Source organism: Myotis brandtii, unplaced genomic scaffold (genome assembly GCF_000412655.1).
Source record: "Myotis brandtii unplaced genomic scaffold, ASM41265v1 scaffold28, whole genome shotgun sequence".
Lineage (NCBI taxonomy): Eukaryota > Metazoa > Chordata > Mammalia > Chiroptera > Vespertilionidae > Myotis > Myotis brandtii.
Genome location: NW_005360676.1, coordinates 4943924 through 4958876, shown reverse-complemented (window position 1 = coordinate 4958876; position 14953 = coordinate 4943924). Strand labels below are relative to the sequence as shown.

Below are 14953 nucleotides of genomic sequence, written 5' to 3'. Positions count from 1 at the left end.
TATGTGCTTTTGTGTAACTATATTTATATTTCAGAAAACTGTGATAACTTTTTGCATATGTGTCTGTGAAATTATATATACTGATTTAAATAATTCTATATTCAATTCAATTCAATGACATTTTGACACAAGTGAAAGGAATAAATCTAAAAGTCTATAAACAAATTTAAGAAATAGAAAAGTGGATTTTAAAGCAGAATTTATATGTACTATTTCTAGTTTGATTAAGTCTGACCTATTGTATGGTGTTATAGTAATTACGCAATAATAGCTTTTCCTCAGGTTTTCCATCTACCGAATGGGACATACATTGAGCTAGCTACCTCTTGGCATTATTGTGAGGCTTTCCTGTTGGATAATAAAGTTGAAAAGTCAAAGAATGTTTAAAACTTGCTCAAAAAAGTACAAAATATATTATTGTAAACATATCGGTACAGATGCTGCTGCAAATGCTTTAAGATTGTAAAGAAATTTTTTTATTACAGTGTTAGCATTTTTATTTATCAATACTCTTGCTTTGTGAGTTTTGCAAATATATTGTGGTTAAAAACACAAAAACCTGGGCTTTGCATCTTATACTGTGAATGCTCTAATAATATTTACATATTTTAATAGAAAAAAAGCTTTTAATTTGTCTGACTCCCTGTTTTAAAAGACAGGTCAAATTCATTAGGCAGACAGTAAACACTACAGCACATAATCTCTGTGGGATCTTGATGGAATTTAGGGTGCCATGAGAAAGAACTAAAGGTTCGTTTTTAATGCTAGATAGAACAAGATTGAACCAAAATTTTTACAAATGCTTAATCATATTCTCTCAGTGAAATCTTCATAATTCAACAATAAGAACAAAAACATATCAACAGGAATCTACCCTTTTGAGAATAAAGTTGTTGCTTTGTTAGTATATTTATTTGACAGAGAGGAAATGTATGGGAGGCATTCCTTCATGCAATCATGGAAATGGAAAATAAACTTGTTACAAATTATTGAAACTAAAGCTAGAATTATAGCTGTTAAAACCTGGAAGGACCTAAGAGATTATCTACAGCAATGGTCACACCACTTTTTTTGACTGATGTGAAATCAAAGCCAAGAGAATTTTTCCAAGTTATACAGTAGGTCATAGCCAGTGTAGAAACTTAACCCAGGAGACCCTTGTGTCCAGTGTAGCTATCTCTCCATCACTCTAATCCAAGGTATTCAGGTTCATTAGCCAGAACACTGCAATTCTAGAAGTCACTGGAATTAAATGTTTGTTACTAAACCAAGGTTTCTTCTTGCAAAAATATGAGGTAAAATGGTGTTCAGCAAAGTATATCAATGGACAAAACCAGTTTTACAATTTAGACAATGATACAACACTATAGCCAACTATCCCTAAGGAAATGAAGGATGATTTAAATGTAGGAAAGCTGCAGAGCCAGTTAAATTCGCATGTCAGAATACTCCATACTTTTGTAAATGTTTACAAAGAAACTTCTTTTACAGGTTTGAATATTTTCCATTCCCAAAAGTTTTAATTATGACTAATAAGAAGCGAGAGAAATGCAATCACATCACACAATTTAAAAGATAAATATTCCTTTTCTCTAAATTGTTCTCAGTCTGCCAAATGGAAAATTAATCTATCAACCTCATGATGTTGTAAGGCTTTTCTGCTAATTAATAAAGAACAAAAGCCAGAGAAGGTTTCAAACCGGTTTGAAAGTGCAAAGTATATTACTGTAAACTCAGCTGATGCTGCACATGCACTAGGATTGTCATTAAGTTTTCATAGTGATGGTTATTTTCATTTATCTGTAGTATTGCTTCGTGCATTTTGCAAATACTACTGTTTTGTTGAAATTATATTTAGCATTCTCTCAAAAGAAATAATATTTAATATAGCTTGTGTGGTCAATATTAATTTATTTAAAAAGAAAAATGCCAGGCAAATCAGTTTTGTTCATTTGATAGCTTTAAGAATATATATAATTCAAATTCATTTTATTTAAAGCATATTTTACTATAGCATCTGGGAAAACTCTGTAATCAATCTACTAGGAATGTTTTTATAGCTATTCTATAGCTGACAGTGGAAAATATCAAAAGCAGTCCAAACTCATCATTTAACATATATTTTAAAGACTCTGCTTAGTAATATTTTAATTTATATTCTGAATTATTAAAGGTTTTAAACTTAAGTCACAGAGCTATGCAATAGTGAGTATGCTACCCAGATAGCATGGATTTCCTGTGAATTTTTATAGATTTTGTTTCCCAGTCAGATTTTGTGTGCCAACTTTTACTTAAAAAAATGTAGTCTTGTAGATAAAAAGATTATCCTGTTAGGTCTTCCTTCTCTCTACTTCTAAACTCTAAAAGATGTTTGGATGACCACCTTTTAAATATTTTCAGGAAGAGAAAATTCATAAATGCCTAGGATTGCCTTCCGAATGGTTTTAATAACTGCCCTTTGTCTGTATTCAAAACAAGTACCTTTTCTTATTATCAAGCTTGTATCTTCCTGTTTAGATCTAGGTGGAAATTATAGAATTTGGGGTGAGCCACTCTGGCTGAGCAGGGGGATAATTTTTTAAATCCACTTGTGTTTGTGACAATCTTTAGGGATGAGGTTTAGGAAGTTGAATGAACAGTCTGAGGTGCACCATGAAAAAGAGTGGAGAGGAGAAATAAATAGAGTCTAAAAGTAAAAAAGAAGTCATTGGAAAGACAAATATTAAACCACAGCTACTTGACAAAAGTTTCATAAAATATAGATGGACCACAGAATAAAAATAATTGTTTTAAGTAAAGGAAATGGATTATTAATTTATCTCCATTAAAAACAAACAAACAACAGGAACATCATAATTAATACTTTTTCAGAAGGAGAGCACACACAATTGCATCAACATAATTATTTTATCTTCCAATCCTTGTATATACTCATGCATATATTTTATAAAGTTGACATAATTACATATATAAAATTATGTATTTCTTTATCTGAGATTACCTTAGATTTTTTCAATAACTATGTGTTTTATATAACCATAATTTTTAATGACTACCTTTGACTTGATACATCAAATAGTTATGCTACATAGACTGTGACCAGAACACTAGGCTAACCTGATATCAACTAAATTTTATACCAGGGTCATAATCCATAAAGTATGTCATCATCCCTTCCATGCTCCATGAACCTTCTAGAAACTCACCAAATAAAAAGCCCCTGTTATCACCTATACTTTCCTGAACTTTACTTCTTTCCCACAGTGACTATGGTTTCTTCTCCTTCTCCTCATACTGCTTTTTGTCTTCCCTGTTGGTTTAACATCTCTCTACTTCTTTCTCAGCTGGTTCCACTGAATCCTCCTTGCTTTTTTAAATTAAAATGTTCCTATGCCCCCAATCTCTTCACAGAATGCTCCCTCCCCATCTTACTAAAGTCTGGATATCCAGATCTAAAGCACACCTTCATTGTAGCCCTCTCAAGCGATTGCTCTTTCTCCCGGATTCTAATATTGAGTGAGAATTCTTCTAACTCTTAAATAAAAGCTTCCAAATATGTGTGTAGTCTCCCAACAATTATTGTTGCACACTAGTATAAAATATATACTGTTTTAGTACAAAGGCTCATGCCTGTAGCTATACCACACATTGCCCCTCCTAATTACTGTCAATCTCTTGATCACTCCCCACATTTATTGAGGTACTAGTCACTTGCTCAAAATAGACCTCTCTACCTAACTTTATCTTCATTGTGGTCAATTTCAACATCTAAGTGGATGAATCACACCTAGCTTCAATTCTTTGAACTCATAAATCACAATGACTTAAACTTCTATTCCACTCCCAACATCTCCAGTCTGGACTGTTGAAAGAATCTCAAAATGATCTTCCTTCTATTAATCTTGATGCCCTCTAGTCCATTATCCTGAACTTGTTTCAAATAACTCTAATTTATCCACCTCTTACAGAAGAGATACTTAATCTAGAGTCCAACAGGAAAAAAAATTCATCTTTATTTTCACTAACTTTTGAAAGAAATCTACTATTTTATTACATTATAAAATAGGCAGAAAAAAACCCCATAACATAAGCTGTATTACTGATTTTGTGATCAAGAGAAATCATAGATATTTTTATTTTATTTAAAAGTTACATATGTGTAAAATATATTTATACTCACCACAACTTTGAAATTATATTATTAGGTTCATTGCTATATGATGTTATCTAATGTTAATAGAGAATCATACTTATTACTAAACCACAAATTTAAAAAATATTTTTATACCTATATTGTGATATGTTGATTTATGTATATTTCTACATATTCTATTTTATGAATTAAAAAACATTATTATAGAAGGCTCCTGTAGTCTTCACTAGATAGCCACAGATGGCCATGATCATGACACATAGACACACACACATACACAAATCAAGAGTCTTTGACCTTTAGGGTAAAGACAAAAACCTATTTTCTTGATGCACAAAAATTTCATGATTATCCTCTTCCTATTTCCATTTTAACCTCCTGCCTTGGGTTCTTCCATTTTGCCATTATTCAGTTTAGTTTTTAAAGAAGTATATCTAGCACTCTAAACACACTGTGAAGTCTCATGCACAAAAGGATCCTGTTGTGTAGAAGCTCTTCTCTCCTTATCACTTCAGCAAGTTAGCTTTTTTAAAAAAAATGGTATATTTTTTTTTGGCAAAAAACTTTTTTTTTTTTCAAAACAAAAGAGGGACTGAATCTGAATCTGAATGTTGATGGTCAAATCGACTGAAAGTCAAGTGTTGAATGCAAAGTGTTCGCATAGGTTCTGGTATGTGCATTTAGTAAAAGACATCACAGCTTCTGGCCATCACAGTTTCACTATCTAACATGAGGAATGGGTCTACAAACCTAAAAGTAAGCAAAGCTAAAACTGGATTCCTGCTTGAAGGGAAAGCATGGGTTGTTTAGATAGTGTGAAAGCTGGGAAATTAAAGGGAAACATCCTGGAGGAATTATCTTTAGAATCTATGTACCCTGTGTAGACAAGTCTGATTAAATGACTTGAATCTTACACTGAGGTGGACTTGGAATTGAGAACTATGCTATAAAGAAGGGAAATGATATTTTAGACACATGGGCAAAGACACAATGGGAAGGAAAGGACTGGATTGACAGAAAATTCAAGCTCAGAGAAGGTAGACATGACTACGACTACAAAGGAGAACACATGGAGAGGAGACAATCAGCAGTAAAGCCCTTTACAATGGCAGCTGGCACAAATATATTTTAATTTTCCCTCCTTCAAGCCAGATTCCCCTTTAGAGTAGATGCAAATGAATTACTGAGCCAGACATGATGAGTACATGTATCATTGCACTAAGAAAGGCAAGTCGAGGGTGTCAAATGCTCTAGAAAAGTCCTAATGTTGCCTCTGAAAGAGATGAATGGCAGGGCCTGAAGACCAGGCTTGTCCTGACTCAGACAAAGAGTGCCACCTCTGGAAAGCCAAGCACAAAACCATGCAAAGTATTCAAGGGTGTTGCTTAGGTTTTGAATATGGTACTGTTTCTCCACTTAATTAGCCAGAACCAGGAAATTTTTCCTGCAATAAAGACAAGCGATTCTTCACCTCAAACCATAGTATTGGTTAAAGTTTACCCATCCCAACTTGTCAAACTTGTTTATTTTAAATCCTTAAGCATTCTTTCTTTAGTCAGCGTACAGGTCTGAAAGAATGCCAGGATGCTATTCATTTGACGAGAAATCACAAAGCAGCACGGAGGTGGAGGAGTGTGCATTCTCAACAGTGTATGATGTATCAGTAAGTTTAACTTTATTTCATGTTTAAAAAGATTCATTTCAGATCGTGGTTTCCAATTCAGGCAATTATTCTGAATTGGAAATTTAAAGGTGTTTTTTTTTTTCTTTCCCTACTGTTGTTGGAGAAAATAATAATAGTAATGCTAATACTATTTATTTTAGGAAACCATGCTAACAATTTAATATTTAGGATTTAAAAGGTTTAATGGGTTGGATTTTAATTGCAAAGTTTAATGTAATAATAAGATCATCACAGAGAGGGAGGAAAAACAGAGAGCCTAAGGTACAATATTATAAATTTGTAGCAGTGGAAGGATAGGGCATGGAAGAAAGTGTCTTCTCACTCTCAGTTCAGAGTTTAGAATGTATAATTGTATTTTTAATCTTCCCAAATTATGCATTTAATTGATACACTGAAAATAGAAGAAATACACAAATTGCGTAAGAAGTATTGTATTTTAACTCCTATTTTGAAATTAATAAATACAAGTAAAATTCCAAAAAAATAAATACAAAATATAATGTCCTTTGAGACATTCCTTTTCTCTTCAAATAAAATTTTAAAAAACAATAGAACAATCGGTACATCAGAATGCAAAACTGAGAAGCAAATAAATTATCATAAAAATTTTGTATTTTAGTAGACTTGGATGTCTATAGAAATGAAAGTGACATAAAGGTAGAGAAATAGAAAAATAGCCTGAAATAAAAATCTGGGGAAAACAGAAGACCTACATCTGGGAATAGTCCAAGAAACCATTTAGGTCTCTTCATTCCTATTTCTTTCTATTTTCAAGATTTTCAAAATTGTCCTCTCCAGGTCTGAAATCTGTAAAAAGTCTACAGTTCCATTCCATATCAAGATAAATCAGTATGACTACTTTATAATTTTTTGCTCTGGTTTTCCATGGCTTTGTGGCTTAGAGGGATAGTAAGGGGTGAGAGTGGAGGGGTGGGTGGGGAGATGCTGTTGAAAAACAATCCCTACTTTTCCCATTGATAATTGATGTCTAAGGTAATTAAGTCAGAAGGTTTTCTCTATTTGAAATACACAAATGAAACTTTATTAGTTTTTGTCACCTGGAGGTAATGTGAAGAAAATATATTTTATTCTTTGTTGTACATGCCAGTATCTAGTAGAATGCTTGGCAAAAGCATATTAATTGAACCATTTAATTGTTCTTCAAATGTATTTGGTACCAACTAATTTCCAGCTAACAACTCATCAATTTGATTTAACTGGATTTCATGTCATCTTTAAAGCCTTTTTTTTTACACTGAAGTAGTTTGTTTACTTTTCTAGTAAGCCACTCTGTATTTAGATATCATAATATAAACAGGTATAACATTAAGTCCTTGTTTTCTTTCCAAAAAATGATTGCTTGGAGATTGCTTGGATTATTCCATTCCTTCAATGAGATTCTGAATAATTTTAAATTCCTCTTTACCTCACACAAAAATATTAGTCTTTTTTATTGAGATATAATTGATGCATATTTACATTAGTTTCAGGTGTACAGCATAATGCTTCAGTATTTGTATATATTGTGAAATGATCACCACAGAAAGTCTAGTTAACATCTGTCACCAAACTTAGTAACAAATTCTTTTTCTTGTGTTAGGAACTACTCTCTTAGAAATTTTCAAATGTACAATACATTTAGTAACTATAGTCACCATGCTGTACATTATATCTCCATGACATTTATTTTATGACTAGGGCCCAGTGCACGAATTTGTGCCCCTTAAAAGGAAATGTGGGCCACGAGGTTGTGGTGGGCACAGGGGGAAGGTCTTGGTCCATCCTCCATACCCCCACCCGGCCCCTCTCACTGTGGCCCCCAGTCCCCTCTCTGCTGGCAGCCCTGTTCCCTCCACCTCCACTCCCATGCGCTGATGGCACCGGCCCCACTTGCACCCACTGAGAGCATGGAGCGATTGGGACCGGTGCCAGCAGCAGGTGTGACAGCAGCTGCCTACCCCAATCGCACCTCAGGAGCATGGGGAGGTGGAAAAGCCCTCAGAGGCAATCAGGACCAGAGCCAGGTGCTGACGGCGGGTGCGAGTGGTGGCCAGTGTTGGCAGCAGGTGCGAGAGGCGGCTGCTGGCCCCGATTGCCCCTCAGAAGCAGGGGAAGGTGGAGAAGCCCTGAGGGGCGATCAGGGCCAGCAGCCACCTCTCATACCCGCTGATGGCACTGAGTGATCAGGGCCAGTGCCAGGCGCTGACAGCAGGTACAAGCGGCACTGGCAGTGTGTGTGAGTGGCAGCACCGGCACCAGCAGCAGGTGTGAGCACTGGGTGGGACCACGGTGCCTGAGAACAAAGAATTTTCAGTAACCACCAGAGGCTTGCCCCGATGACAGTGACCGGTGCCCCGCCTTGGTCTGAAGCCCCCATTCACCTGCTCCACCATCCTGCTGCAGCCAATGCCCACATGTTCTTCGCTCTGCCCCCTGCTGCCAATGCCCGCCATGTTCCACATGTGCCCCCTTGTGGTCAGTGCACATCATAGCGACTGGTTGTTCGGTTATTCCACCGTTTGGTCTATTTGCATATTAGGGCTTTATATATATATAGACTAGAGGCCCAGCATGGGTAGGGTCCCTAGGTCTAGACTTCTGCAATCAGGGCCGTCTTCTGCCCGTTCACCAGTCCCCAGGCCGAAAGCTGCCTCTGCTGCCGGGCTGTCAGGCCGTTGGGATTACCAGCTCATCCCTGGCTGCTCGGCTGCTCGGGGGCTCAGGCCTGCAGGAAAGCATGCGCCAGCGACTTCACCTCCATGCGTGTGCACTGGGCTGCCGCTGATGGAATGTGCTGTCCGCTCAGGGCTGCTCACACAGGTGCCGCTGCCACTGCCACTGGTGCTGGGGTTTGAGGCGCTGACGGAAGCTGCGGGGTGTGCCCATGACCTACCCACCCCGGCGTGAGCAGCCCCAAGCGGGCAGTGCGTTCCATCAGCAGCCGGCCGGCTCACAGGCATGGAAGTGAAGTTAGCGGCACCTGCTTTCCCGCGGGCCTGAGCCCCTGAGCAGCTGGGGATGAGCTGGTGATCCCAACGGCCTAACAGCCAGCCCAGTCCTCCTGCCACCCATCCCAATTCTTCTGTTCACCATTGCTGATCCATCTGAGCCTGCGGGCAGGGGGCAGGGACCAAAGTCAATGCACTTCATGGTGACCAGTCATTTGGTCATCCTGGTTGTCACAGACACTGGCTTTTTATATATATAGATTGGAAGTTTGTACCTTTTGACCACCTTCATTCTTTTTGCCCAACTACCCACCCCAGCTCTGGCACCACCTAGAGTCTTTTTCATATAGTAACACCCATTAGTGAATTTTAAGCTATTTCCCACATTGTTAAAACAAGTTTGAGAGGTATAACAAAAGGACTATGTCAAGTGAAAAATAAAGAAAAAATAAAATAAATATTCAATTATAATAAAATAAATCATTAGGGTCTAATGATTTTTATTTTTAAACCAAACTTGTCATTTAAATGACAGGCCATACTCATTTTCTGTAATAGAGCCTTGGGCTCTAGGAGTTCAGCACTGACAATGTAGGACTAGATACAAAAAAATACAGATGGCTCTTAAAAAGAGTACCTCTGAAATAGCATAATTCCAAGTTTAAAAATGCAATGCAAGCTTTATCAGAACATATACATACATATTATGCATATATGCAAATATACATATATACATATACATATTCATATTCTATCATATATTTTTTAAAAATAAGATTAGCAAGATACAGACATATCTGTTTTATATATGGCTAAATATTTTTACAGGAAAATGTTATGATAGATTATCTTTAATTTAAAACTGTTCTTTTCTAGTTTTCAATCTTGATAAATTTGTAAACAACACATTAATAATGAACACCCTTCTGGCTAATTTTTAGCACACATTCAAAATTCTAAAATTCTTTCTTTAGGATAAATTGTTTTCTATACTTTCACATTTTCTGGAATACCATCTCACGATTAACAAAATACTCTATATCCTAAACTTCTTTTTCCTGAATATTCCCTATATACCTAGAAAATTAAAATACAGGTATTTTTTTCTCACAACATAGCATTTTTACACCCTATTATTGAAGATTTAGTCTTTGCCCTTTCACTCCCTAATGCCACTTCAGACCATTACTCTCTATACCTTTGTAAATTGCTTTGTTCTTTTGAGGCTTGAACAGTTCTGCTCTCCACCCTCTTTTCTTCCTCATCACTGTCCTATGGACCCATGATTATGCCATGATTTATGAAAGACTGACACTGCTTCCCTATCTCCTTCTGTAATCCAAGTCCTAGGTTTACCCCATGTAGTATCAGTGCCCAGGTGGTTGATCTTCAACATCCTACTCATCTATTTCCTTGATCTTCTCATCTCTATAATTCTCTCCAAATATTACTTTCATGTCCACACCTTAGACTTTGTCATAACTTGAAATTACTCTCTCTGAATCATAACTTTAGACAACTAACACTATTTTAAACTTCCTTCTCACAGACTCAGTTGCTTTTAATGCATAATTTTAAAAAAAACATTAGCTCCACTCCATGAATTCTTCATATCCATCAGTTGTCATCCCCATCAAACACACACACACACACACACACTCACTCACTCAGCTTTGTTTCTGTTATGATCCTTAATTTCAACATTTTTTTTGAATTTTGTCTTAAACTCCACTAAATTTTTTTATCCCTTATTTCTTTCATCATTTATACCTGAATAAATTCTAAAGAGAATACAGCTGTCTGAACAATGACCACCCTCTGCCCAGACCACTGAAGAATGCTACAGAAAATCTCTCAAATGTGCTGGAAGTGCCAGTTCATTTGAACTCTCAACTCTTACCGCTATTCCTACTATATCATCTTAGTTAATATTCCAATTTTTCACAATGATTATTTTCAACTTCTCTAGCCTCCTCTAAGTTCCAAGTTCTCATCATGTGTCCTTTCCTGGTTTCAACTACTTCAAAGAGATAAAATGATTGATCGATGATCAATTAGATAACAATTCATTCAACTTCTTGACAATGGACCAACAAACCTACCTATATCCATTCATGCTCTTTGGAGGATTCCTACAGTTTATCCAAGTTTTCCAATCTCTTATGTTGAAATATATGAAAATGGTTCAACTTTTGACCTACACAAATGTCAATTTCATACCTGCAAACATAAAAGTTTAGAATCCACAAACTTTCAAATATGCTCTCAACCCAATTCTCCTCTCACCCCCAGGACCTCTACTGGCTAGTCTACACTATTATAAGTATACTCAAAATTGTTCCATTCACAAGAAAATAAAACCCTCCATTAACTACATATGCCTTGATGACTTGTCTCTCTCTTCCTATCCATAGTCAAACTCATGAAAAAAAATGTTGATATCCACAGTCCCATCTCCTCATTTACAATTTTCCCCCAAATCCGCGGACATTTGGTTTATAATTCCACTACTCTGTTTCTTTTCCTCTTATGGTCACCAATGATTCACTATTGCTTAATCCAATGGATATTCTACATTTTTATTATATTTGATTTCTCAATAGCATATATCAATTCCTCTTTGAATATCCTTTATCCATTGTTATCATATCACAGTTACTTTCCTTCTTATTTCCTCCTTATTTTCTTAATGAGGTTTCCAGGATTCCTCATTCTTTGCCCACATCCTAAATCTTAGTTTTCTTTAGAGTTCTTCTCTGGGTGTTTCCCTCTTCCTATTACTTCAATAAAAAATTCTCGAGTATCTATCATATTCCAGGTGCTAAAAATATAATGATGCATTTCACACAGAACTTAGCATTTTTAAATGAAAAAGTAAAATTGTTATATTATAATGAATGCATATGTAATGGCTTTGTATTTATGCTGATCAATTAACTTTTCCTTTTCATATTTGTGAATATATAACTTACATTTTGCCCCTTGACTTCTGCTTTTGAAAACTAGATCAACAGAAGATTTTATGCTGACTTAGTTTTATCTCTTTCTTTTATTTAAGTAGTCCAATTTAGTGTTTCCCTTGATGATTTCTGCCTCTATATGTCATTTTTAGGAAATAGATATCTCATTCATAAATATAATAGCAAAGAGTAAATATAACCCACGATCATGTGTAACTGATTTTTCTAATCTCTTAGCTCCAAGAATTTTACAAGCAAAGACAATAAAACAGTGAAAAGTATATAATTTATTTAAATAAGGCAGTTTTTTATAAGGAGAGTTCTCCTCATCATGTGGAATGTAAGTAGTGCACTTAATGTTTTTAGTTTTTTGACTAGTATTGACCTAGTACTGCCGGGGTCTTAATCCAGCATCTAGAAGGGGTTCAGGAAACTGAAGAAGGTACTGTGTGTAAATTATTAAAGAGTCCAGAGACAAAATATAATTTTGGAAGGCATTTGGGGGGCCAGAGGAGCTTGGCTAAAGAAACCAAGTTCTCTTGAATCTTTGGACCCCTTGCTTTTTATTAACACAAATTGTCCTAAAGCAAGGTAGATATACATATCAAAGGGCAAGATTTAGTATACAGAATCAATTGTCAGATTGGGGGAAATTGCCTATGGCTGTTCAGGCATTTGGCCAGCAGGAGGCAATAACATGTAGATTGAAATGCCCTCAGCTGTCTGGCGGCAAGCAATCATTTATGCATCCTTTTCAGGTTTGGGGAAATGCCCTTAGCCATTTCCAACAGGAAATAACATATGTGATTCAGCCCTTGTTGTGTCCCCAAGTTCCATCAACCTTTTGATGAAACTTTTTCATTTATGACATGCTGGAATTAGCTTCCGGCATAGTATAGTACTTAAATGTCCCTGTAGGATTAAGTAATGTGTAATAATTATCTTATAGACTTATAAAAGAGTAGTTTGTAGCCTAAAATTACAATTGGCCTATCCATCTATAATAAATCTTGTTTCACAAAATTCACAGCTCAGACTATATTATATTTCACAGTTTATCAGTAATCTAAACATAACTTCCTTCTATATTTTCTTGGTATTGACATATTACTGAGTTAGAATGCAATCATGATCCTTAGGTTTGGTGAATGAACTAGAAAGAGAATTTCAGGCTCATACATAGGGGACATAGTGAGTGAATACTGAGAATATTTCTTATGCCAACCACCTGTCTAAATAACAATGAGATGAGCTCCAAGTTATTTCATTTCAACAACATCAAAAGAGGTACTAATTACTACCAACAAAAAGACTTGTAACTGGGCACATGGTAGAGAATAAAGGAAGCAAGATCACTGGTAAGGGGATGAAAAAGTACAATGAGCAGTAACAAATATAATTCAATTCAAATTGAATTAAAGTTAAGCACAGGTGTAATCAATGCACTGTAGCACCATTACCTAAAACAGTGGTTCTCAACCTTGGCTGCACATTAGAATCACCTGAGAATCTTTTTAAAATTCTGATTTCTGGGCCTCATCCTCCGGAAATTCTGTTTCTTTGTTACTATGTTGTGGCCCCACTCTATAACAAAGAAACAGAATTTCCGGAGGATGAGGCCCAGAAATCAGGATTTTAAAAAGATTCCCAAGTGATTCTAATGTGCAGCCAAGGTTGAGAACCACTGACCTAAAAGGCCAGTACTTGTGCTGCTGGTGATATATGAGATAACTTTAGGTAGGATTTATTTTAATGTTTATACAAGAAAATAAAGCTACTATATCAAACTCAGTATTTGGTGAATGTTCTTGCTTAGGGATTGGCTATATTAAAAGTGATTCTATTTTACAAATTTAAGGAAATTGATTTAGAGGTATTAGTGCTTATCACAAAATTATGACGATTGCAACTGAAATTTGAAAAACACTATAACAACTCATTGAAAGAACAATTAATTTTAAGCAGGATAGAAAATGAACATTTTAAATAGAGCATTTGGATGAGACCTTATAATACAGTATAACTAGAGGCCTGGTGCACGAAATTAATGCACTGGGGGGTGGGGTTCCCTCAGCCCAACCTGCCCCTCTCACAGTCTGGGAGCCCTCAGTGAATGTCCTACTGATGGCCACAGTCTGGCAGCAGAGGCTCAGAGCAGGTGTCCTGTGTGTGTGTGTGTGTGTCCCCACTGTGGGCCTGCCCCAGCCGCGTCGGAGGCTTGGAGCATGCACTGTGTGTGTGTGTGGTGTGTGTGTGTGTGTGCGTGTGTGTGTGTGTGTGTGTCCCCACTGTGGGCCTGCCCCAGCCGCGTCGGAGGCTTGGAGCATGCACTGTGTGTGTGTGTGGTGTGTGTGTGTGTGTGCGTGTGTGTGTGTGTGTGTGTTTGCTGGGGCCCTGCCCCCAGCCACATCTTGGAGGCTTGGAGCAGGCGCCCCTCTGTGTTGCTCTCTCAGGCTCCTGGCCTCTACTGCCTGTTGTTCTCTCCCTTGAGCTGTGGTCAGGGTGGGGTGCTGCCTGCAGGCTGCGCTTTCCTGCTCACAGATCACTGTGGAGACCCGGGGGCAGGCCCTGCTGGGTGCTGCCTGCGGGGGGCACTTTCCTGCTGGTGGATTGCCATGGTGACCGGGGAGCAGGCCCTCCTGGGTGTTGCCTGCAGGTGGCACTTTCCTGCTCAGGGATCGGGGAGCAGGCCCTGCTGGTGGCTGCCTGTGGGCCGCACTTTCCTGCTCTCGTATCGCCATGGCAACGAGGAGCAGGCCCTGCTCAGTGCTGTCTGGGGGCTGCACTTTCCTGCTTGGGGATCACCATAGCAACCAGGAGCAGGCCCTGCTGGGGGCTGCCTGTGGGCTGCACTTTTCTGCTCTCCAATTGCCAGGGCGACCCAGGGGCAGGCCCTCCTGGGTGCTGCCTGCGGGCTGTGCTTTCCTGCTTGCAGATCACCATGGGGTCCTGGCTGGTGGAGGGGCTTAGGCAGCACACAGGGGTCCCGGCTGGAGGTGGGGCTTAGGTGGCACGATCCAGCCACCTAAACCCCGCCGCCCAGGGCCGCACATGGGGCCCGGATGGCAGCTCGTGCTGGCTCACCCTGTCTGCAGTATGCAAATTAGCCTCCATCTTTGTTGGTGGTTAATTTGCATATCGCTCTGATTGGCTGGTGGGTGTAACGAAGGTACGGTCAATTAGCATCTTTGTCTTTTATTAGATAGGA

The 14953-nt window shown here is 37.8% G+C and overlaps 1 protein-coding gene across 1 annotated transcript in view; it reads left to right on the top strand.

Annotated features, from left to right (window-relative positions):
- The first annotated feature begins 5766 nt into the window (after nt 1–5766).
- Nucleotides 5767–14953, top strand: part of LOC102241042 (transmembrane protease serine 11G-like) — a 46475-nt gene continuing 37288 nt past the window's right edge. The window contains exon 1 of the mRNA XM_014541808.1: nt 5767–5816. Coding sequence (XP_014397294.1) covers nt 5806–5816 — 11 coding nt within the window. The 5' untranslated portion in view covers nt 5767–5805. The remainder of the gene's footprint in view (nt 5817–14953) is intronic.